We start from the raw sequence: 27,356 nt of genomic DNA, 5'->3' as shown, positions 1-27,356 counted from the left end.
AACTCTCTCGGACCGAGGCAAAACTACTCACGAATTCGGGAGCGCAAAGGAGATAGGATATTGCTGACAGCACTGAGTGCTAATACTGAAACCATGGTGGATATTAATTTCACCATGACTGAAACTCACCCATAGTAGGTTCATTTCTACGGGTGGGTTCCGAAATTAGCTCGCAGCGCTAAAAACTATCTAGGACAGAGGCAGAGCTAGTCACGAACTCAATACTGCAAAAGAGATAAAAGATAGCTAACAGTACTTGGATCCAATTTCGGAACGCACCCAAAACTGCAAAAAAAAATTTTTATACATCATTGAAAATCTCCCGATTTAGCGACAAAATTATCGAGCTAGTAACACTGCCGCTAGCTTCCCTGCTCTATGGGTACATACATACATCGTGTAAGCGAATAAGGTGTGCTCTCAACGGAGATGCGCAGTAGCAAAGTCACGCGATAGCCCCCATATGAGGTCACGACGAAAATTCCGTTTTTGTTTTCTGCCGTAAACAGTACAACATAACCTCTGTTATTGTTTTTAAAAGTGACACAAAACTTCAATATCCTATCACGAAATGATTTGAAATATACAGACTTACGAATATTCGTTATTAACAATAAACAAAATACGAGTGATATTGGTTTTTGTTCTGATGGAAATTTTTAAACCTACACCTCTCCCATCCTTGTTTCCTTTCTTTTATGACGTTTAAATTTTTATCAATTTCTTTAACGAATGATTGAAAAATGAAATTTTGGAGTACTTTTTTAATTGCTCGAATTATGCTTTCTGATTTATCCTAAAGATATAACAATAAAGTTCAATTTCTGTTTGAATTGTCATCTTATTAAATACCCGAGGTTGTGTACAAATATCACGTGTACTCAATGCGAATGATTTGGCGACTGTAACTAATTATTTAACATTTGAATATCCCCTATCAAATAAGATTCGATGGACGTAAGAATGAATGGCTCTCTTATAGCTTTCAAAAATAGCGCCCAAAATGACGTCATGTGGGGGCAGGTTCTCATTGGTCGAAGCGGCAGTGATGCGCAAGAACACACCTTATTTTCTTACACCATGCATACATACATTCCGATATTGGCTCTCGGTACTGGCAACAATATTCTATCTCTTTTGCGCTATCTAGTTTGTGAGTAGCTCTGCCTCTGTCCTAGGGAGTTTTTAGCGCTGCAGCTGATTTTGGAACGCATCCTATCCATAATGAAACCCAGCCTTGACGTGGTTCACGGAAGTTCCATCTGCTTGTAATGCAGGGTTCACAATTAGGCTATACGTAATCAAGAGGAATTAAAGGGAACGAATCGAGGCAAAAATAGAAAGATAAAAAAACTCACCAGCTGATAAGAAAATTAGTATATTTGCAGGAGAATTTTGTCGGTTGAAATTCGTTTTTCATGCTATACAACGTAGCTCACGTATTAAAATATCGGCAATTTTATACGTTTTTTCATTATTTGCGACTGGTGACGCTGCCGAAATGGTACTAGAAGACGACGAAAACACTTGGTAAGAAATTAGTTAATCTTATTTAGACGCATATGTGCTTATATTTCATACTGACACTGTATAACGCTGATATGTGCGGTGAATCAATTTATGCAATCTATGAGTTTCAACGAGATCCCACCATCAAAATGAAAACATTGCGCACAATATTTACATAGCCTGAAACAACCGTCTAAAACCATGTATATGTCTGGTTCGTACTTGTTAATTTGGCCGATTTCGCACTTGAACAGAAATACTGTTTTGCAAAGAACGCACGATACCGTAAACGTAACTGATGTTCTAACACTACCTGTCTGTCCCAAGTAATGGTACATACATATTTTTTTTTTGCCCGCCAGATAATATGTTTATGGTGTACATTTTTATACGACAGCTCATTTGCATACAAATGTTTATCATTAGCATAGTGTAAGTAATAGAAGCCACTTAGTGAAGTTTGCAAGTGTTGCACATTGGTTCAATTCCATTGAATAATTATTGAAATGTACAAACTTTGCAACATATTACAAACATGTTCTTAAAACCAATGTATTAATAATGGTTTCAAATTAGCACTGCATACAAACTTTTACATGCATTTACCTCAGAACCTGTTGAGAAACTATAAAATGTTCTCTTGATCAGTGTCACTTCGTAGTTTGATCCAAATTATAATTCTGCTTATTTTTGGAGCTTACCACATCTTTGAGCATTGTTTTTGGTTTAGTTTCGATTGGCACTAAAAAGTAATTGGCTGATTGATTGGAAAACGATTATTTTACTAGGTATAAAACCTTTTGCCATTTAATGAACAATGCCAATACTCAAATCTGTGATCCAAATTTTACTATTTTTTATTAAACAAGTAATTTGATTACTGTCTGTATTGTTTATAAATACTTATACTGCATAATTTATGCGACACCTAGCCTCATTTTTGAATATTCATAATAGGGTTTTGGAGCTTGAAGCAGCACTTCTTGACAGCGAAGCACCATCTGCCAGCGATATTTACGCCATATGCAAGGGTCAACCAGTTCCTGCGAATCTTCGACCTGACGTCTGGCAAGCTTGTTTAGATGTCACGGATCGAGGAAATCAACTTATTCATTTCAATGAGGTTTTCGATCTTCTTGAACAAAATATTCTCAGGGAAGATTGTCAACAGTTAGTTGGTGAGTTATTGATTGCCCAAGATAAAGTACAATGCCGAAAGCAGTGGTTCGAGTCATCAACCATATTTACTGACAATGACTAACATACAGTAGCGACATGCGATCAGAACAATGTTATAAATTCTTGGGAAAAAGTAACGCTCATGTGGAATTATAGGCACAAAATTGTACAGTGTCATGATATTTACTCAAAGTTCAGTAAATTAACAATTAACCTGATTCAGGCATATGGATCGTTTTGCATATAGGAAAACTCATGGTGTATGCAAATTCTAAGAATATTGTGGAATTTTGTTAGTGATAGAAAGTTTTTCGGTTATACTGGGGAACTGTAACACACAGTTTGGCTCGCGATTTTATATTCATTAATGCAACAATTCGTTACTTCATGTTCGTATTCAGCGACCCTAAAAACGCATATCACCTTGTCATGCCAAAATCATTATATCGAAACTTGTAAGGAGGTTAAGGTGGAATTGAGCTAATACACAAAAATTATATGTAGAATATTCTCATTTTCTCTGCAATCGGAGGGGATGTCCCTACCACCGTGCCTCTACCTGCCATGGTAGTTAACACTTCCTCTGTACGTCGCAATATTGATTCTACAGCAATAGAGACAGCGAAACGAGCACAGTACTGCACAAAATTGCAAGGATTATGGAAAAAGTTGTCCCATGAACTTTACTAGAGTAATAGAACGCTAAACTTGAGGGTAAAAAACTAAGAACAATCAGATTCTTATAGTTTTGCAGTTGTACTATAATAGTCCAAGAACTTTAGGATTTCACTTCGGAAAAAGTTCAACCAAGCTAGAAATTGGTATACACTTCCTTTTCAGCTCTCCAAATAAGGTGTGGACAATCCCCGGAATTCGGTTGTACGCATAACTTGTTACAGCTCATAAACGGTGAAAAAAATTATCTTTTTTCGGTTTTTTGCGAATATCTTCGTTACTGTCGGTCTTACGGCTATAAAGTATGCTTATAAAAAACAAAGAGCGGAAAATTTTCTACAAAAACGGTGGAATAGAGTTTATTGATAGAACTAGTAATTTCCACCAAAAGACAGTGTGAAACATCAGATTGAGTTTTCTAATTGCTGCGCCGCTACGTCCTGTGTGCTGTATGGCGGTGCCACAGCAGCTGCGCCTCGCCTCTGATGTCAGGGCATAGATTGGGTCAGGTTTATGTCTGCTATGCCTATTTCTGCTCTCGAGGTGTCTAGACAAACAGTCCCAAATTGTTTCTACACCATACTGGATGTATATTATGTTGCGTTTTCAAGGTAATTACTCATGATGGACCAATTGTGTGGTATTTGTGATAAAACTCTCGTAAGTAACGAATCTGTAACAGTTGAGTGGGAAATAAATGAGTTAAAGGCCGCTAGTGATGAGAGAAATGATTGAAAAATAGCACTGTTTAGTAATGTGCAATTTATCAAGTGCACGTGGCTTGCCTTAAAGACTATACTCGCCAGTCCAGTATTAAAGCTTTCAAAAGGAAACGTGCTATCGAGGATACTACTGGTTCATCGGGATGTAGTCCTCTAAAAAGCAAGATACGATCATTTGCACTATCCTTCGACTTTAAGAAATTTTATATTTTTTGCGATAACGGGGCTGATGAGGAAAAATAAAATAAAATTCATAAGGAGCATCGTAAAACGATTAAGCACGTTGCAACAATTGGCTTCAAAGAAACCATAATGCAGATCACCGAAAAAAGAAAAGATGATCAGACCCAGGCGGTTGAGAAAAGGGTTATCTTCGAGACAAATTTGGTTGGAGCCGAGGCAAAATATCACAGCAATTATTTCATCCATTTTCTTTTACCAGGCAATAGAAAAAAAACAAGTTGCCCTGTGGATGGTCGAATTATTGCAGCAATGGAAAATATTTTCGCCTACATAGAAAATAATGATGGCTTCCACTGAATTGAAAGGAGTCCTCGAAGATTGTCAACAAGATGATAAAACTATAAGAACAAAGCTTCAGGAATTGTATGGCGACAGAATTGTCATTTCGTCGAAAAGTACGGGACCATCTATTGTTTGTTTTCGAGATACGCACTACAATATTCTCAATAAAACATGGTACGAAAACAAAAAACATAACGCCAATGAAGAACTTTATGAAGTTTTGACAGCAGCTGCAGCGATTCTTCGACAGGATATGCGTTCTGCAGCCTGTGAAATGGATTATTATCCTCCAAGTACGGGGATATTTGACGTTTTAAATAGTTCTGTTCCAAAATCTCTTTGTTTTTTCATAGAGGAGATCATTATTAAAAATAAAAAAAGGTAAATTGGAACCACTACAAAAGAAGTGTACCATCATTAGCCATGCTATCATGTCTGGAGTTTGTCCACGATCATTTCTTTCACCTCACCACATTGGAATCTTTATTTGCACAGATAATTCGGATTAAAACGACAAGTTGAAATTTGATCGTGCTTGGGTTTGTGTGCATCTTACAAAGAGACAGTACTATACGAATCTTCCAGTGTATTCCATCCTGAGCCTTTAATTTCTCCTCCAGAAGATGGCTGTTTCATTCAACATGTTTGTGACAATGCAGACCACAATGTGTTTACACTTGCAGGGTGGCCACCCGTCTGGAAAACCGGGAAAACCGGGAAATGTCAGGGAATTTTGTACGTCAGGGAAAAGTCAGGGAAATGTCAGGGAATATTTTGGTTGGTCAGGGACTTTTTATAGAACTCACGGATTTCAAAAGCCTTGTCCATAAAATTGAGATACTATCACCGCATCGTGCTGTATTAAATATCAATTTAAAAATTTGTATAAATGGTGGTGTATTCTTAACACTTAAAAGAAAAATGTCCCGTTGGAAAAAAAATTTTAAGTTTATTTTTCAAAAAGTTACACATTCGTTAATTAGTCATAATTCTTCGAACCTCGATTTTCATTGCAAACAGCATAAATGTTCAAATAATAGCTCTAAAAATATTTCGCTTCTTGGAGCCCCTTCTTAAATATATACTTAACAAGACCAAGCAAATGGAAATTTTCATTTTTTGTCAACTTTCAAAAATCACAATGAACGGAATGAACAACTTTTAAAAACTTTTATAACTTTAATATATTTGGCCATACTTTACCTAGGTTACTATAGTTGTTAGTGATTTCTGTACAAATTGTGCATCAAAATGTTAGGGAAAAATAGTGATTTTAGTCAGGGAAAACCGGGAAATGTCAGGGAATTCCGTGAGCGGAATTGAGTGGCCACCCTGACTTGACGGTGCAAGTACATTTCATTCCATGGGCATCATTCGAATCGTTACTCCACATGATACCATCCATGATAGTTAAAAAATTTTCAGCTTACGAACGATACCTACTGCAGCAGAGATGGCAACGGTTACCAAAGTTTCGATGCAGATTTATGAAAATAGTAGTGTGCAAGGTTTAAAGAAGATCACGGTGGAAGAACTTGATTGTGATGAGGTAACGTCGAAGTCACTGCTGCGAAATACAGATGTATTATGGATGCATGGAAAGTGGAAAGACCTACCAAAAATACCAGGTCGGAGTGGCTTCGTGGAGTATTTAATGAATAATGAGGCATATTCCAAGTTACGTATAATTTTCTTGCGATTTATTAACACACCGGCAAGTGATTACAACACTATATAAGCATCTTTGAAGAGCATTCTCAACGATGGTGCAGGGTCATGCATACGCCAGAGCAATCAGATCTCATACATTGCTCCAAGTGGCATTGTCTCAAATTGTGTTCAATGAGATCACGTTCGATGATGATCAGAGTGCAGTAGTAAATCTTTGTCTCCAGAATTTAGACGAAGCATCGCCATCATTTGATGAGACTAAAAGTGTAAATGCAGTTGGCGAGTTGAAAAAAGCATTTGATAACAAGATGTCTGAATTTGAAAATAAAGACCCAACTGCGCAACTGTGGGTACAGTATTTTGAGATGATCACAATTGCAAAAGAATTCATTAGAGCTGAAAGACTGGGCTGTTGGAAGGCGCATTTGACTGGTATTAAAAAACTGCTTCCATACTTTCATGCCGCGGGGCATTTTCTATATTCGAAATCGGCACATTTGTATATTCAAGATATATACAAACTAAAAATGTCCATGAAAACTGAAGTTTTCAAGATGTTCACCAACAACTTCTGCATAAAACGTTCGGAATAATATTTCTGCGGAACATGATAATCGAACAGCATTTCATGAAATTTTCAAAATCAAGCGAAGGCTTCACACGTGGGAGAAGTACCAAGGAAAGTGGTTTGAGGAAATGGATCTTTGGATTATTGACTGCGAGCCATTTCTGAAAGTCTGGAGAGCTTTTGTAAACTTTCTTTCGATACCGGAGAACAACATGTCGATGCAAAAGACTCTTGCGTAAACAGAGACCGTGAAGATGTACAGAAGATACTCCAATGGTTTCAATCTCATTATCCTTTCCCCGATATTCAACAAATTATGTCTATTGCAACAGGGATAAGTGATGACGAGAAAATAAACTGCCACAATGCTCAGTAGATCGGCACTGCTGTGATGGAGAAGAAAATCTGTCAAAATTTTAAAGATATAAAATCCTCCCACGCCGACAGAGTACTTCCGCTATTGACAGTCAACAGTAAGGTCAAAGTTCGTGATCAGACAGTGCCTATTGATCCATTATTATTGTTCCAGATAATCAGTGTTATGAAAAAATCGGATAGAGAGCTCCGTATTTATATGCGATATGAATTAGCTCCATTCCCGCTGTCAATGTTTATTGAAGGGCACCTGCGTACCGGAAATAGATCTGCTTTGTTTGTCGTTTTCAAGCTATCGGTAGCTGAACTTGATTTTCAAAAGTTACATATGTCATCGACGGACGATTTTTGTTACATCGGGTTGTTTAGCATCAGAATCAATATTTCGATGCGATGTGTTCAAAGTATATTGGTTATGTACAAAGATATTGTCGTAATAAAAATAGTTTTCGATGAATATAACAATCGCACCAACAGCATGAAAGCTATGGAATAACGTCTTCGAGCCGCAAAATCTTCATCTGCTGACACCTACTTCGATGAGACAAATGTCACAGTGAGCCAAGAAAAATTCCTTTCAAACAGTAACAACTAGCGCAGGTTGATTTCGACGCTGTCTGTCAAGTCCGAAGCTAATAATTTTGTTGTTAAAACACTCAAGATGATGCTGACGTTTTAATATTATAATTGAAACAGCTTTGGAATCTTCACGCACAAATAGATCAGTTGTTGTTGGGGAAGACGTGAATCTCTTGGTAATTTTGGTAGCTCACACTCCGATTGATGATGCAATCTTCTTCCTCAAACCAGCCAAGGGAAAAGTTGAGCAAAAACGTTACTCGTCTTGAAGTTTCAATGATCACAAAGACATCAGGGATCATTTTTTATTTCTACACACTATCACTTTTTCATAAAGGAAAAACTGCAGCTCTGAAACTTTTCACAAAACATCAAGACTTACGTGCTGCAGCACAAATATTCAACCAGAGTGATGTTTCTCGAGAATCAATTTCTTCGGGTGGAGTTTGAATCTTTCTAGCTGTGTATGGCGCTCCAGTTAAGCAAGATGACTTGAACGCATACCGTTATCTGTGTTTTATGAAAGCTATAGGTAAAAAAAAGTTGTTAAATTTGAGTTGATTACCCCGAACAGCTGACACAGCTAACGAGCACCTGAATCGTGTGTACCACCAGGTGCAGTATTGGTTAGGAAATCAATTGAATCTGCAAGATTGGGAATGGGTATTCAAAAATGGCATATTGGAACCAATAACAGCAACGCAACTTCCTGCCCTGGAGCGTATTTTGAATATGATTTTTTGTAATTGTTCAAATGGCTGTGGCGTATTGTGTGACTGTCGAAAGTTGGGCATCCAATGTTTAGTAGTTTGTAGCAATTATCGTGAGACATCTTGCCTGAATGCTGCTCCAATCGAAGATTCGATACAACAAAGAAGCAATATCGATGATCCAGAAACCGATTCTATCGATGATTCCGACCAATCTCGGAATTTCCTACCAGTCTCGTGGGAAAATCAAGAACAATTCGAGAGAGAAGAGGAAGAAACTGAAAGAGAATTAACTGTCAGAAATTAGTTATATAAACAACCTTCCTTTTTTTTTTACATATGTATTCCTAAATATTCACGAAGGAAAAGATTGGATTATACCTAACCTGACTAGCTTAATTTTTTTACGGTACTCTTTTATATCTTTATAATGTTAGAATAAGAAGATCAAAAACAGGAACGTTAGTATTGCACACTTAAATATACTATGTTTATACGGTAAACCTCAACATCTATATAATCTTAGAATAAGAAACAGGAGCGTTGATTTCGTACACTTAAATATACTATTATTTATACCCGAATGTCTATAAAAATATCAAAACGAGAAGAAACAGCATAGAAACCTCCATTTCGATCATTACATGCATTTAAATATGCATACAAAATTTATATTGGACTTTAAATGTCAGATTACGTGAAAACTATTAGTGTCATCGATAAACTCTATTCCACCTTGTTTGTAGAAAACTTTCCGCACTTTTTTTTTTATAAGTATACCCTATAGCCGTTAGATCAACAAGAATGAAGATATTCGCAAAAAACCGGAAAAAGGTAATTTTTTTTCACCATTCTTGGCCTGTCACAAGTAATGCGTACAACCGAATTCAGGGGATTTTTCACACCTTATTTGGAGAGCTGAATGGTAAGTGTATATAAATTTTTAGCTTGATTGAACTTTTTCCGAAGATGAGCCCATTTTTCGCCTAAAGTTCGTGGACCATAAAAGTGAATATAATTTGCCTCTTTCACTCACTTGTAACTAACATGTAGAGAGGTTGTTCATTTTCCTTATTTTGGCTTTACTGACTTAACATTAATGGTCATGCTCCATTTGAAATATCATCTCTCGTATGATCATGCTATTAGCTTCAGCAGCACTAAAACTAAACAGCGATTCCTTATGTACACTCCCATTTTTCACTGTGAATGTGTCTGGAATAACTAGATTCTTCTCTATAAAAATAATTGATCCTAAATTTCATTTTGGTTTATAGAATAATAGATCCACGGTCTATTAAGTAATAATTAAAAATTTGGTATACTGAAGGAACATCCAATTAGATAATAAGATTCATGTAATTTTCATTGGACATTGAACTGAAACAATACCTTTTTAAAAGATAATAATTAATCCCTTGTCTTTTTTCGACAGGATAACTTGTGCACCCATATTACGTTTCGAACAGCTTAGACAAGAAAACAAGTGTATGTTGTCGAAGAAAAAGATATTACATTTGTCTCTTGATCTAGGTCTTGCTTTGCGAATCGTTACTATTGAGATTCAACACGTCTTGTAACACTATTAATTTCAATATAGGTGCACAAGGTATATCGTCGAAATGCTATGAAGTGTAATTGCAAGTATGTGAGTTATCTTAGATAAATCGTTTAAAACGCAATATGGGCGAACAAGTTATCCTGTTCTAAATAGGCAAGGCATAAATTATCTATCTTTTGCATTACAGCTAAACTTGGCAACGATGATGAGGACAAAGTTTCTGTTGTGTCCGACCTAGAGTCAATACTAACATTCTACTGTAAAAGTAGAGGCAAACAATATGAACGAGGAAACGGCTGGCTGGAATTGTTGGGTCCTTTGATTGCTCTCAAATTACCTCGATCTGCAACCTACAACTTGTTTGAAGCGATCAGGGATGTTTACATACCAAGGTAACGAAGCCATCCATATTGCATATACAACACAAGGTGGCATCATTTTTGCATATAACTTCATGCATTCGCTTACTTTTGCTGTCACTAATGTAGTATGTTATTTGATTCAATGAAGGCTTTTAACAGTTCTTGTGAATTGAGTATAAATCATTTGAACAAAGTTGTTATCTGGTTGACTATATGTGCCGATCCACCAACTTTCAGCCAGCTTTTTTAAATTCGCTTTTCGATCCACTTTAAAAATTTCAACACGAACTCCAAAGTTTCTACTTTTCCATTAAATAAATCACTTCACAATTAATTTTTTTATATGTTGGATGTATTCAAAAAATTCTAAACTCCTGGAATATTTATATTAATTTAATAATGATCCTATTTTCATGCCACTCTAAAAATTTTTGGATACATGGCAAAATGTCTACTCTTTCATCCAACAGAATTAAAACAACTTATTTTTCCAATACCTGCTTGGAGAGTTCATTTTCAAAGCTTGTAGAGTGTGCCTTAAATGCTCCATTTCTGAACAGAACGGTAAAACGATGTTGCCGTTTGTGCATAACTGGAGTGCTCAATTTTCTACACTAGGGCTATTTTTGGCACATGCGCAGTTTTGTGCTACTCAATTTATGCATTGTGTCAATGGGCATAAGTTAACTAACCCTAATTCTATGTGCTGGCAGTAGTACCTTTGTTGCTTTTCAAATCAAACTTTTCTTCACAGGTATTAGCAAAAATAGTACGTACCCCACATGCGGATTCGTAATCTGATTTGTGTGATTACAGCGCTTGCCTCTGCTCGTTCTGAGTTCATACTAGTACACGTATAATTGCAGCACTTGCCTTTGTGGCTGACACTACAAACTTCCTATTAATCGGAAATCACTTACTTTTTGCATTTGTAATACAGTATATCATTAATTCAATTTATTCATTAAGTCAATTTTCAACAACATTTTTCTTGTAAGTAATGATTTGCACATCCGCATTTCATTTATTAGACGGCTTTGCCCGTCTTGCGTGGCTTCTCACCAGAAGCAAGGATTCAAAAGGGTAAACACATCATCGACACATTACATTCCTATATATACACTGTGCTTGAAGAGACGAAAATTCTTATACATTCATACCAGGCACACGAAAAACAAATTCGAACTCACTGGTGATGAGAGAAATTAACAACAACAGAGGCAGGGTGGCTCGGTGATCTAGTGGAGTAAAGCTCCGGTTAAGCATCGCTAGACGCCAGGTTCGATTCCTGGCTCCGTCGTTAATTTTTTGAAATCACCAAATTTTCGAATTGTCAATTTTCAAGTATATCATTACATTCGAGTACAGATTGAAAATATTAAAAAACGTGTGTTTTTGGCAATCTCTGAGGATCTACCTCAAAATGACTTTCATATTCGGAAAAATCAAACTTTTTTGCTCATAAAACACATGCAATCATCTTTCTTTTTTAGAGATTAGAAGTCCTAAAAATTCAACAATAAAGTCCAATTTGAAAATGTGATAAAATTGATCAACGTGTTTCTTGTAAATGGTAAGGCCTAGGGGCCTTAAAAGGGGAGGATTTTCAGTCTAAATTTCCACTATCAAAAACTTGCCAAAACTGGGTGAATCCGCTCAATAATATCGTAATAACTTTCAAAATTATCTAATTACATTTTATTTTCTCTACATGTTACTAAATTTCCGTTTCAGAGGTGTTATCCATAGTTCTGTATTGCGATTGCTGCTGCTGTATCATGAACCAGAATTATGTTCATTCTTAGATACAAAAAGGGTGTCACCAGAAGAGTATACAAAAGGATGGATAAATACGTTATTTTCTGGAGTTTGTTCACTCCCAGCTGTCTGTACAATGTGGGATTTATACTTTATGCAAGCAGATCCCTTCTTTATGATGTTCTTATCACTTATCATGGTTGTTAATGCTAGGTAAGAATTGATATATTTCTATTACATACTGCGAAGTAATGTAATTTGTTACAATATAATTCGTTTTAAATAGCTATGTTTCTATAGAGACAATGTATAAATTAATGACATCTATGTTCAGGGAACAAATTTTAAGCATGAAGGATGAGGAGAAACAGAATATAATAGACACTTTAGCAGCAATGCCTTGTGCCTTAGAAGCTGAAGATGTTACAGACTTCTGTTCGTTGGCCCAATACTACGCTATGAAGACTCCATCTTCTTTCAAACAGGATCTGTACTCCATCATGTTTGGGGAGGGTGGCGATGAAAAGTTGATATCTCATGCGTTGTGCTTACCTGTGTCTGCCCAAGAAGTCGTCGAAAATACTGTCGAAGTGCCATCTGCAGTTAACGGTCCAGTCGAATCCGTCCGGTTTTTCTTAGTCGATTGTAGACCTGCTGAGCAATATAATGCTGGACATTTACCTACAGCGTTTCATTTGGACTGTAATCTGGTATGTTTATTTTACTATAAAAATTTGAAAACTTCTTCCAGCAAATATCAATCTGAAACTAGCGGCTGGGTCTCGTAGCTAATCCTGTTATTGTTGATTACAGTCAAGTGGTAAAACTTGCCTTACTGAAAATTTGCATGTGTCAAATTTTGAAATGTTTTGAAAGAATTCAGCATGTAATTCATTACATGATTTATCTTGTAAATTCGATAACATATCTAAGAAATCACATAATAAATTGTATGAAGTTGAGGCTAGCAGCCAAAGTTAGCAATCAAACTTTTTAAACTTTTTAGAATTAGAAAGATACTGACAGTTTTATCCTCATAATTTTACAAAAGTATTGGAGGTTGAAGGTATTTCACAAAATTTTGATTTTTAACTTCATTACCTTGTTCAAATGAACGTTAGAAACGTTTGGCTGCGAATTCTGGCTGCTAGCTTCAGGTTCGTATAAATTACGAAAGCCCGAATCATCAGATATACTACATCAAAATTTACATAGTTGATGATATAGTTGATTATATGATTTTTGATCTTGTGTACCTAATGATTTGTGCTTTTGTAATTTATTATGTGATTTCTTAAATATTTCATTGAATTTACAAAATAAATCATTTAACAAATTACATGCTGAATTCTTTCAAAACATTATATGATCGGATAGGTAAACATTTTCAGTAGGGTGTTGATGAGAATTTTTTCAAAAATTAGAGAAAAGTAATATTTTTATAGGATCATAAATGTAAAACTTTACCATATTACTTTATTACAAAAGAATTTGGTTGCGCTTGGCTACTGAGTTCAGTTGTTAACTTCAGTTTGATCTAGCAGATAAAATGTGTTGTACAAACCATGGTCTTGAGACTAGGTCTCGCAACTCCTGTAAAGTTTTTTCATTGAAAGTGTCCCCGATAACGGAAAAAATTTATTACTAATATCCCCAATAGAAGTATTGCGAGTCAGTATTGTGGTCAGTATGAAATCCAAACAATATGAAGTCACAGAAGATCACTGCTATTCTTGCGAGTGATGTTAAATTTTGCTTAGGGTGCTTCACATTTAAGCAAACTACTCGACCTATCAAAGGTTAGTGGCCCTGAATTTTATGCAAAGAGGCTGCACTGTTGCTAATTTTTAATATTAGCGAAAATGAATTTTGATAGGCAGCATAATATATTTGAATGTTGATTGCCTCTAAACGCATAAGAAACAGAGATAGTTATCTTGCTAGCCATTGGTGAAATTTGCTGCAAGTTTGTCACCTAATATCTGTCATAATATGAGTTTCGAGAACTATCTAGATGACCGTGGTAAAAACAAAAACGCTGTGTTGAAGTCTCTATTATACGAATATACTCATATTTTTGGTTAAAAGTACATTCGAAGTCTGCAATCTTCCAAATTCCACGATTTGTTTTATCATCTTAGTCAATGTACATGAAGTGTGCTTGTTTTGGCCAATCAGGCTTGATCGAAAACTCAAAGTTTATCATCTAAAACTGATTTGTAATTTTCAGTAATAAGTCGGAGGAGTAAATTATTTGTAGTTACAAGTTTGCTTAAGGGGTAATACTACCTTGTGTACACGAAAGCAGAGAGAAAATTCTGCAATTTATTTAAGAAAAATCAATTAATATTTCTAAATTCTGTTCGTTAAACTCTGTTTCACACATGTTAATATGAGTCTTGTAGTAGAAGAAAAATTTTGTCTTCAATTATTTTAAAACAAAATGGTGGTGGAGTGGTTGATGAAAGAAAACTTATTGTTTTCCACCAACGACCACCTGCAGGTCGCAATTGTAAATTTAGAACAAAAAATGAAAAAGATTTTAAAAGAAGATGCTAAAATCTAGTGCAATACGTAGGATTTTTCAGAAATATTAATTCTTACAAAAATGGCGTCAATTTGAAGGCGAAAGTTTTATTAAATATTTTCACTTGTTCCTTCAAATTGAGTTTTCGATCAATCTTGATCAATCGAAATTTCAGATACATCTTTGTTATGCAAAAACTTATATAGAAAACAAATTTAGTTGAACTAAGCCCTTACTCCAAATATTTGTGTGTTTTCTTTGATCATAAGATTTCTGTGATTTGAAAAATTAAAGAGTGAGATTGATAGCACAATTCAAACCTAACGATGCCTATACTAACGATTATTACAGAATGTTGAAGTAATTTGAAGCAATTGCTTTGAAACGATCATATTAGTAAGGGACCAAATTGATGTAGTGCCTTGATTTAGCCACCTGGTTAATGAATCTAAAAGCACTATTCATCGCAGATGCTCCAAGAACCAGCATCGTTTGCAACAGCTGTTCAAGGATTACTTCAAGCGCAAAGACAAGCCCTGGCTGTCGGTTCACAAGCCGGAGGTGAACATCTCTGCTTTCTGGGAAGCGGACGTCAAGAAGAGGACCGTTACACTCACATGGTTGTTGCATCTTTTTTGCAGAAGCATACACAGTATGTTAGTATGGTGTCATTAGGGTATCAAGGTTTGTTTATTTATTAGTTGTTGATTTCACTGCAGTATTGAATGTAAGATGATGAATGGGCATGCCTGGAATGTTCGGGATAGGCTTTGACGTGATGAACATTTTTATCACTGTAGGCACATATATCACTTTTACTATAGTGATATAGTGTATAAGTATATGGGGCATTTCACAAAGAAACGACACCAAGCCAAACCGATGGGGTCGGGAATTTAAGTCATATATTTTTTTTCTAAAATGTTTTGAGTTTGGAAATATACTCCTAAAGGGATTTTTTAATTGCCGCCTTCGTTTGAATAGAATCACTCTTGGTGAATTTGGAAAATTTCATATTCAAGGCTAAGTTTCTAATTGAAAATATTGTGTAAAAAATTGAAAAATCGTTATTCTATGGAGTGTGAGGGCTTGAAACGTGCGTAATTTGACATAGATTAATTTAAGATTTGATTTTTCCAAATAAAAAATGGTGTATTTTGAGGAGGCGAAAAAATATTGATTATCTTCGTTTTTGCTGGTTTTTATGATACCGCATATTTTTTTCTTCAAACTACGCTCAAAATCAAAACCTTTTTGTTCTTGATGTTTTTTTTTTGAAATATCCATTGTTTCAATTAGATACTTAGCCTTGAATATGAAATTTTTCAAATTGATTCAGCGTGATTTTGTCCAAACGAAGGCAGCAATTAAAAAATCCCTTTAGGAGTATATTTCCAAACTTAAAACCTGTAAGAAAAAATAATATATGTCTTAAGGGGTCACATACACTTGTAATTTTCAAAAAATTGTTTTTTTTTTTTTTCTATTTTCTGAATGTACATATATTTGAGCATACACACTCAAAATTTTATGTCAATTAGACGAATATTTTCCAAGTTATAGACACATTCATGAAGGCGCATTAGGGAGGCGCGTCTCACAGTCGGGGTCCGGCGCGCCAGCTGTCTACCTGAGGCGCTGTCCAGTCTTTCATTGTCTATCCTACTCTCTTTCCTTTGTCATTTCCCATTGTATGTTTCTCAGTAGCCTAAATTTGAAAAGTAGTCGTCAGTCTCAGCAGAGAAGCCTAACAGTAAAGTCGTGTCAGTGTACTTGTGCCTTCGATAATATCGTGAAAATGAAGTGTAGCAGAGAACTTAGAAAATCAACGAAAGTGTACAAGTCAAGAGTGAAGAAACGAAAGAATGTTATCAATCCGAAAGCAGCTGAAACGGATGAGTCCAGTTTCAGTGCCTCTGCAAAAAAAATGAGAATGCAGGAGGAAATCTTGGTGCCGCGTGATCCGTCCGTTGAGTACCGAATTTTGAATTTTATTACTGTTTTCGCGGCCATCTCCGAATTTGTGCAGTGCAAAACCTGTAACGGAAATGTGAAATTTGAAACTGCTTCTGAACGAGGACTCGGGTTTAAAATTGTTTTGTCGTGCGATCAGTGTCCATCTCGTAGCATACATTCTAGTCCTTTTATCGCGCATTCTTATGAGATAAATCGGCGTTTTTTGTTTGTCATGAGAGTTCTTGGATTAGGGTTAAAAGGTGCTGCAAAATTTTGTGGATTAATGGACATGCCCGCTTTCCTAACACAGCCCACGTACGATTTAATTATGAAGAATATACATTCCTGTGTGAAAACAGCAACCGACAAACTTTTTCAGCATGCTTGCCATGAAGAAAAAGACTTGACTGCTGAACACCAAGGTGACGAAAAATCTGCAAAGCTTACCGTGTCCGGCGATGGAACCTGGAAAAAGCGAGGATATACTTCCTTGTATGGAGTGACATCATTGATCGGATATTATTCTGGGAAAGTAATTGATATCCTCGTGAAAAGTGCCTATTGCAAACAATGCGAAACTTGGAAAAGCAAACTTGATAGTGAAGAATATCGACAATGGTATGAAAACCATCAAGATGATTGCAGTTGTAATCATTCAGGTTCTTCTGGAAAAATGGAAGTTGATGCAGTGATCGACCTATTCAAGCGTTCAGTGGAAAAATTCGGAGTGCAGTACACAAATTACATTGGAGACGGTGATTCTAAAACGTACTCCGGGATTTTGAAAGCTGCCCCATACGGTGATCAAGAAGTCGTGAAGAAGGAATGTATTGGACACGTACAGAAGAGAATGGGAACGCGACTCCGAAATTGTGTGAAAAAGAAAGTGGAAACGGTGGAAAAAGAGGATGGAAAAAAAATACAAAAAAAAACTCTCGGTGGAAAAGGCAAGCTGACAGCAAAAATGATCGACAAGTTGACAGTTTATTATGGCTTAGCAATTAGGAGAAATTGTGATTCGGTTGAGAATATGAGTAATGCAATCTGGGCCACATTTTATCATTACTGCTCGACAGACGAAAATCAACAACACGCAAAGTGTCCGATCGGATTGGACTCATGGTGCTCTTGGCAGCGGGCAGCAGCTGCTGATAACTTATCAGTTTATAAGCATGATTATCAGCCATTTCCACAAGAAGTTGCTGAGGCCCTGAGGCCCATTTATGAAGATCTCAGCAATGAAAAATTATTGGAAAGATGTGTGGGTGGTTTCACCCAAAACAATAATGAAAGCTATAACCAACTGGTGTGGAAGATCTCTCCAAAAGTACTTCCAGCCGGATCAAAAACGGTGGAAATGGCTGCATATATAGCTGCTGGCATCTTCAATGAAGGGACAGCTGCCCTTTTATATTATATGAGTGCAATGGGCGTCTCACTTGGGTCCAATGCGCATTCATATACAGATAAAGAAAATGCGCAGCGCATCAGATTCTCCGACCTGAGATCACACGAGAGCACCAGAGAGGGAAGAATGGCTCGCAGACAGCATCAAATCGAATTATTAGAAGCTGCCAACGATGCGAACGGATTATTATATGGCCCTGGAATAGATGACTCCATGTAAGTTGAAAAAAGACAAAATTTACCACATGTAAAACGCTTTTGAAACTTTAAACGCGTTTTTCTCAAAACTATGTTTTCAAAATCGGTGATCAAGATTTCTCGAAAACGGCTGAACCGATCAGTCTCAAATTTTCACACAACCTTTTTAACTAGATTTTTTAGTAATTAATCGAAGATTTTTTTTCTCCGATAAATATTTTCCATTTTATAAACAATTTAAGGCTTAAATTTTCGTTCAAAATCGAGTCTTTTATTTTGAGAAGTCGCCATTTTGTGAAAAATTATTTTTTCGCTAATTCCTTCGATTAAATACTAGATAATGTATTATATTAACAAAATTTATTTGGTTTTTTCATTTCAGATAATCCGGTCCAGAGATATCATGATCACCGCAAAATTGGTTTTTTTTGCGGAGCTCTAGGAGATCGGTGATAGCAACATTCGCGATGATTATTTTTACAAATAAAAAATATGTTAATATATTATAAGGTTATTATAATATGTACACCAATTTTCAAATTAATAAATTGAATAGTCTGCGCGAAAAAAATTCTTGAAAATCCGTCTTTTTAAAGCCTTATAACTGTATGTAAGCCCTTAAATTCCCAACCCCATCGGTTTGGCTTGGTCCTTTCTTTGTGAAATGCCCCATATATATCCATCACTCATGGTGATTCATCAGAATAAGTACAGTACATGGTGGCCACGGTCAAGGAAAACCAGGAAACGTAAGAGAAAAAAAAAATTGGTCAGAATATCAAACTTGGTCAGGGAAAAAGAGATGACCAAACATCTGATAAATGGCTGGAAAAGAAATTGAAAAATTTTCATATTGTTAGTGAAAAAAAAAAAAATTTCGGGTACCACACACGGCAGAAGTGAAATTTTTCAATATTACAAACAATACCGAGCAGCGTATATAATATGCATACAATATTCATATGTGTACGAGGGTGTTCGTTATTTAGGGCTCAGACGAATTTATTTTACACAGCACTTCATGTAACTGGTATGGTTTTTCCACATATACATCCTCTTCTAGTGTGTCGTTTAAGTACGCCGTAATGATATTCATCTGATGTATCTCAAGGCCGAGCTCTGCTGATATCATTGCCAGTAGTCGGATTGACGTTGATCTCACGACTCTTGAATATCTCTAGTAGAATCTCTATCTCTATCCTTTCCTGACCGTTGTGAGCACCCTATTGCAACTAGCCTCAGTTTCTTCTTGTCTTTTCTGCCTGTGTTTTTCGTACAAAACACGAAATGGTTTATTATATTAAAATTTTGTCAAAAAATTTTTTTTTTGGTAGCTTCGAGTATCCCCTTGAAAATCTAGCTCAGATCATTGGAGTAATTATAATAGTTTTCAAGATCGTTGAAGCATAAGTTTAAAATACAGGAAAAATAGTGGAATTTTAAAAGTTGCATAACTTTTGAAAAAAAATTTTTAATTTTTTTCCTTTGGTAGAACTTCTTTGTATAACGAATGAAAACTTCTGACCAAATTTCATCCAAAACAAAAGGGGTCGAATACAACCATTGGTCGATTTGACATGGAATGGCCCATATGTATATATTTAGATGTGTTTTAATTAGATGTATTTCTTCTTAACATTGTTGAGTTTCCTAATAAATTTGCACTGAAATGAAATCAAGAATTGGGGGTATTTTAATTGGTAATGTGTAGCACTAATGAAGTCAATAAGAACTTTGGGGAAAGAAAATTGAACTCGTCAAGGGAAGTTAGGGAAAAGACAGCTAATTTTTTCCCGAAAAAAGTGGCCACCATGGCAGTAGAACATTGTTCATCTGAGGTAATATGGGAAGGGCGTACCTCGGATAAGTGAAATCTCGGATAATATGTACACTATACACAATTGAAGCCATTACGAAGTGCTGCCCTTGACTCCAAAATTGGAACTATTGCGTTTATAGCTTGCAATGTAAATAATCGCAAGAAACTTTTACAAATATATACGTGTTCAAACCAAATAGTGATACAAAAGTATTTCCTACGTGGGCATAGCATATTATTCCGTTTCATCCAAGGTTCTCTGTATTATCTAAAGATATACCTCGGTTAGTGCAGAGTGCTCGGATGAGATGGGCGTCTCGGATAATGCAGAACCTCGGGTAATCAAAGGTCGGATAAGCAAGGTTCTTGCGAACCCAAGTCCACGTTTCAGTCCCCGTTGAGGGCCATTATCAGAAAATTAATGACTAAATCAAAATGATTTTCCTTTCGTGACATCTAAACATTGTTTTTATGTATGCTAGTATCATGTAAGAAGGTAATACGAATTTCAACATGTATCTAGTTCTTTAGGATTCACTCTGGTCATTTGTCGTTTATTTTGTGATGAGCCGGCAACAGGGGCTAAAACGTAAACATGGGTTCACTTATTCTGACGTATCACCTCGAATTCCTTTACAAACTACGAACGTTAAAAAATTCCTATGAATTTCTCTTGTTGTAGCAATTCATGAATATTTTGGAGATGAAGTTGTCACGAATCTAGTGGATCACACTTCGCAATACTGTTTAGTATGCAATGCTAATTTATCCGAAGCAAATTCGAATGAGTCAAGCCCAGCTAAAATAAGAAATAACAACTCCGATATTCTTGGGAAAATTGGATTGGCAATGAAACTAAAGAGTCAGGAAGTGAAAGGAAGACTCTTTGACTATATTGTAAATCCATCTGCAAGCGCCAATGGCAATACAGATATTCGTAACAAAGATGCAGATTATGCAAAAAGGTTACGAAGTAATGCTCCTGTATTTAGCATCGATGAAGATCATGATCTAGGTTGGTCAAAATTAAAAGTACCATTATTCTTCAATTGCTTATGCACTCATGAATTCTAAATGAATGACATTCATTAGCGAATTTTTGTGTTATAAATAAATGCATTTTTTTCAGATATGACGATGACAAACCATGAGAGCGAAGAGCCTGTCGAAGTGGTATCAATCCAGCAATGGTTGAAAGATCCTAAATTATTGCATTCCTTCAAATGTCAAGAAGTAAAAGTTAACGGCTATGTATACGAAAGGTAAAAGAATACTTCAGTATATTTAAAGCACTCTTCCCTTTTTTTTTCGCGTGTATGTGTTACACAGAATTTTTCGTTTTGTGTGAGTACAATTGTGAGAGATTTGGATGATGCGTTACCTTAATCATATACACAAGTCATCTCACATCACACTAGATAGTGGTTGGACATCACCGTTACTGATTTTGATGAAACGTTGCAAAAACATTTACTTCAATCCCAAACGGAGCTGTGCAAAATAATTTGTTGGAAAAAAAATTATTGGTCAAATTATAAAAAATGAACACCATCAAGTCAATGGTGATCGAAGTAGGCAAACCAAAAAGGTTGAATATAAACCAACCTACTATGGCATTGCATATTTCTCGCTAATTATTTAATATGCTTGAGTTCAAATTAATCCCAAACATCGTCTAAAATATAAAAATGGTATTTTTCGTTGGAGCAAGAAAATAACGTTTGAAATTTTGATGCTCAATATTGATAATGTTCATTTCCATTTCATGTTTTCTTTTATTTGTTGCGACCAAAGCTCCGAATTTTCTGTGTTCTCGTAACAGTTCTGGACTCAACGCGTTATAGCAGGGGTCTGTGGTTATATATAAATATGATGCCTATCATAGTTATATTGAAAATATGCAATTTCACAAATTGTTAGATATTAGTTTGGAGTGCAAGTTATTCGAAAATCATATAAAAAATGTATCGGATTTCACGTTGACCATTTTTGGGTTGGGTTGAAGTATTAATTCTTGAACCTTTGTCCTTATATTTATGATACAGTTTTCAGATGTAATAATAGACAACAATATAACTAAAATTTAACAATAGTACAATGAGAACTGATATCAGAAAATAAACTAATCATGTCCATGAAATTGCTGTTCAGGTGACAAGCAGATGGTACAGCATTTATTTAACATCTTTGGTTATATTGATAGCTTTGGCTAGGCAATACATAGCTGTTATTGATAGCCCTGACTAAAAATGATCGAAATTATTATCATCAAGGTGATCCCTGACGGAAATTGCATCTTTAGGTCACTATCCTTTTGTCCATTTAAGATATGGAAGGCAAGATTAGAAATTGTGGCATGAATGTTGACAAGAATTTTAAAGTTACATCGTATACAATGAATCATACATATAACATGTCAATTAAATCGTCTACAGATTTTACACATCATATAGGAAAAAAATTTGGCATAAACATGGAAAGTTATTGTGCGACCTCAAAGGCTGAAACAAGTTAGGCTGCAAGTGATCTTTGGCACTCCAAAAGATAAAATAAGTGAAACCACAACACCCAATAAAGAGTGAAGTGTGAAGTGCCAAGATTCAATGCCACATATAGAGGTGCGCTTGCATACAGTAATGAGCAAGGAATTGATTAGATAAAATATGTTTGAGGCATTTGTGTCAGAGTTGTTGTTGTTGCAACGGGAGCGAGCACAATTGCATCCAAGGCAAGATCAATAACAATGATAGCACACACACTTGCGCGAATCAAGGTGAGAACGGGAATTGGGTAGCCGAGCGAAAGACTAATCCGACCGACACAAAGTAAAGTCATGATCTGATCACCGCAGATTGAACATTTCTGAGACAACCGCCGCGAAATCAATATTTAACAAATCTGAACACTTTGTGGGAAACTTGCGCGATTACCGAGGGTAGTATGTGGCGGAATAATAGGACTCTGAATAATCTGTCCAGTCATTGGGGATTTTCTCATGGCTGGCTATAATGAGCCTTTTCACTATGTAGGTCAGCTTCCAAACGGTTGAGAGAGAGTGGATAGGAAGGTGTAAAACAGTGCTTCAAGCTTTAAAGCTACTAGCTCGTACAAACAGGTTTTTTGATCAATTCAAATGAGTCGACTGCTGCACTCTACAGTTTCCAGGAAAGAATCGCGAATGAGCTAAAGAGGATCGGGAAGAAAATCAAACCAAAAAACTACTGGGATAGAGTCAATCAAATTTATGTTGATTTCAGATTGTGTAGCCACAGTAATGAATACAACAGGGGAATTCGTGTATCAGTCAGCAATGGCTGAGATACCCGGTAGGGTGATGATTGATGTGTTTAGCCCGTAGACCTTTGCTTATTATTAGAATAGCATTGGTTTCGAGAAATCATGTATGACACGCGCTACAAAAATATTTTTTTAAAGTTTCGTGACAATCAGAAATCAAAACCAACAGAAATCGTTGCTCAAAAAACTTCTTGGGGCGGAGCTCCATATCGTCCATTAGAATACCAGAGGACTCAGGTCACAGCTCAGGAACCTAAACCACAACCTCATGCTGAGGACCTCTCAATCTGCTATTCTATTCTAGCCTTCACTGAAACCTGGTTCGACGACTCCGTTCAAGACACTGAATTACCTCTAAATGATTTTATTAGTTACCGTAAAGACAGGAACGCGGAAACTAGTAGTAAGAGTCATGGTGGCGAAGTACTTCTGGCGGTTGATAGGAGCCTGTCTCGGTTGTGCTTCAGCATTCCTTACGATAGAGGTAGGGAAAACGTTCATTGCAACTACGCAATAAGAGATGTACGCCTACAAGAGTCAGACTGTGTCAAGGACCTGGGGGTCCTGTTTGATTTAAAGTTAACATTTAATGAACACATTAACGTTTTAAGGACGGGGATTTTTACGTTGAAATCGACCTTTTATTTTAAACGAAATTTGTGTATAATATCAGTGAATTTCTCATGTGGAGTGTCCGACTAACCCAGTGGTCGAAATATTGACCAGTCCCGTCCTTAAAAGGTTAATTATGTTATCAACAAGGCCTCCAGAATCCTTTGGTTCGTTATGCGTTCCGCCAAGGACTTAAATCCCCATCTACCCTGAGGACATTATATAATACTTCTCGTTAGTTGGTACTATCCTATTCTATGCCTCTTTCATCTGACGCCTTCTTAGTAAAGGTAATGTTTACCGTTTGGAGGTAGTACAGCACATGCTCCTCAGGTGTGCTTTGTATAAAACTGATCATTCCATGAGATCTTTCGATCTAGACTACTCTGAGATTGGCTAATATTTAAATATCCCCAGCGTGACCTCCTATAGAGACTACCTAGACCTATTATTTTTATATAAAGTTTTTAACAACTTAATCGATTCTCCTCCTATCCTTGTGATATTTTACCTTCACGTCACACGTGCATCAGCTAGGAGAAACGACATCATTTTCTAGGCACCATTTCTCTCTAACACCTACCTGGCAAAGTCCATCTCGGCGCGATTAAACATTTTAGCTAATGCGAATAGCACGTGGATTAAACGGGACAACACGTCTATCTCCCGCTTTTAAAAAATTGCTGTGGTTGCCTGTTTCGAATATCTGTAGTCACATTGTTCTACTTTTCTATATTCTGCTATCTAAATTGTTGTAAATTTTTGTTTAAAGGGTTTACGCCCGTATAAATATAATAAAGAAATTAAATGGTGATGTCCAGCCACTAAGGATTATGACGTGAAATGACCTATATAGTATATTCTGCTACTTCAAGTTTCTCAAGAATCTGAAATTAATTAATCTAGGATTATGTTACAGTCAACTTTTGGTTATGGACACCCATCTGATTGTTCTCAGAGAGATTTCAGGAAGGAAAGGTGCGGCACATGTGATCGTTAAACGGCCATTATCAAGTATTGTTAAAATAACTTCGAGAAAACGACATCCTGACTTGATCACATTCAAGTATGGTAGCACACAAAATGATACATTACTTATCTCAGATATGGATAGGTTTCTTATTCCGAATGCCAGTGAAGCGACAAAATTGATTTCGGAGCAAATATTGAAACAATTGAAGACTCTTGAGTTACATTCGCCGGTCTAGTTTGCAGTGTACTGTATAATGGGGTTTCACGATTTATTTGATAAATTTTACCGCTGTTATTATTGGTATTATTATTACTTTATGTAGAGTCATTTGTAACAATCGATTATTATTTATTCCAGAAAATTGTGAAATTTTATGAATCTTTCAAATTCAAATTGATGTATAGATTGTTACGTGCATATTCATTGATACCATAATAAAGTGTAATTTGATAATTGACAACTAGGGGCTTCGCCCCTGCGCGCTTCGCGCCAACCCCATCTCGGCGCTACGCGCCTCGGGCACTCGGCGCTGCGCGCCTCACTATTTCCTTACGCATTGTCTAGTAGACAGGCGAATTCCTTCATGTTGATTTGATGACAGGTCTGCACTTGCTGTCCATTTCAATTCCTTCTGTGCTTACTTTTCTTTTTTTTATCAATCTAAGCTTCCATTCGTTGGTTGAAAATTGGTGTTCCTTCTCTATTGATATCGATCTATCTCCTTGACTTGCTGAATTATTTTTGCTACCGCTCTGCCCATTATTCTCCAAAATCACCTTCTTTATATTATTTTTTTCTCTATATTTGCGTTGCTGTTCATTCCGCAAAACACCTCTTTCTCTTGAGGTCAACATCGATCCTGGTCGTCCTCTTACCTGGTTATACGAATATTTGATGGATATTATTCTATGGCTTATTTGGTTCTTCGCACTTACAATTTTATTTTCCTCTTTCTTTTGTGATACTTCCGACCATCCACCATCTTCATCGCCTTGTCTGCTGCTTGAAACTCCTCCTTTCTCCATTGTCATCGTAAATCCTGGCTGTCCTTTTAACTGTTTGGTGATATATTTAGATTTACTATTATTTGATTGTTACTTTTCATACTTATTACTCACTATCTGAATTTTATTTTGGTACTGCAAGACATCAAAGTGTCCACTGTCTCCGTCGCCGGTGAAGAGTAGCGAGAATTGTGTTTCATTTTGTGATCCGATCCGGTGTGGATGAATTTGTTCTTCGCGATACACGATTAAACATATCTTAAAAATGTCCGCAGCTGCAGCTAATTCTGCTTCTCCCCTGTATATTCCATTTTTATTCATATGTGATTTGTAATCACCAGGTGACCTAATCACAGCACCGTTTGACTCATTACCTGTAATAAAACCCGCAAATGTAGACCAATTATCCACTTTATTTGAAACGATACTCAGTCTCACTTCTGCGTGTCGATCTTGAGTACCGTATACACAATACGCCAACGCGCGAAAAAGACAATTCCTGTCGGGAATCATCTTGATATTTTTCGTTTGCATGTTCATTTTTTGCGCGTCAGAAACAGATACCTATAAAGATATTTGTCAAAGACTGTCATAAACAGCCGATGACAGCTGTCAAAGGGTTTGCTAGATGCTTTTTGTTTTGTTTTCGGCATCTCACCCCACCGCCAACTTCATGCGTATACTATTGTTATTATAATCTTTTTTTTTTTACTATTGTTATTATAATCTTTTTCTACGTTCATTTGTTTGAAACTTTTTTATTAGATAGAGAGATGTATACATTTGTGAAAACCAGTTGATCATATCCAAGTAATGAATAGCAACGTTTCAAGTATTTGTGTACTTACTTCACCCCATTTTCAACTGTATTACAAAAGAAAAAAATGCTGGACAAAGTTTAATAATTTGCAGTGTGTGATGCGATTTTTACCAAACGATTAATGCTTCGTGTTGGATCTTTATCATACAGTCACGCAACATATGTTATGATATGTAAAGTAATCTTACCAAATGTAACTTGTAAATTGAAAGAATCATTATGTAATATTATTTAAATTTGCTAGTAGCTGATTTTCCTTACAATTGTGGGCTGAAATTGAATTTATCTTATTATTCTTCGTAAAAGATGAGGAATCACGAATGCGTAAGTTACTTTTTAGTCCTCAGTTATGAAATTGACATGTAATAGCATCATTTTGTATTTGTAGGCATTTCAAAACAATTTTGCTAGCAAACAAATTATAATTGTGCATTTTTCTAAAGTAATATTATATTTTATGTCTGTTATACCTCTAATATCATAATATAAAAAAAAAGATGCAAGACTTTGTGTTATAAATTTGTTTATAATTTTGTGTGAATATCATAG

General features: G+C 36.0%; 1 protein-coding gene across 1 annotated transcript; it reads left to right on the top strand.

Moving 5' to 3' along the window:
• The first annotated feature begins 1,241 nt into the window (after positions 1-1,241).
• LOC124174420 (TBC1 domain family member 23) lies at positions 1,242-25,443 on the top strand. Its single transcript, XM_046553573.1, has 9 exons — positions 1,242-1,530; positions 2,467-2,687; positions 10,262-10,466; positions 12,171-12,407; positions 12,529-12,904; positions 15,192-15,405; positions 20,784-21,116; positions 21,231-21,363; positions 24,930-25,443. Exons 1-9 carry the CDS (start codon positions 1,502-1,504, stop codon positions 25,216-25,218), a joined length of 2,037 nt encoding a protein of 678 aa, XP_046409529.1. The 5' UTR covers positions 1,242-1,501; the 3' UTR covers positions 25,219-25,443.
• The last annotated feature ends 1,913 nt before the right edge of the window (positions 25,444-27,356 follow it).

Source organism: Neodiprion fabricii, chromosome 1, assembly GCF_021155785.1.
Source record: "Neodiprion fabricii isolate iyNeoFabr1 chromosome 1, iyNeoFabr1.1, whole genome shotgun sequence".
NCBI classification, from domain to species: domain Eukaryota; kingdom Metazoa; phylum Arthropoda; class Insecta; order Hymenoptera; family Diprionidae; genus Neodiprion; species Neodiprion fabricii.
Note: the sequence above shows the minus strand (reverse complement) of the source record. Positions and strands in the feature narration are given on the sequence as shown.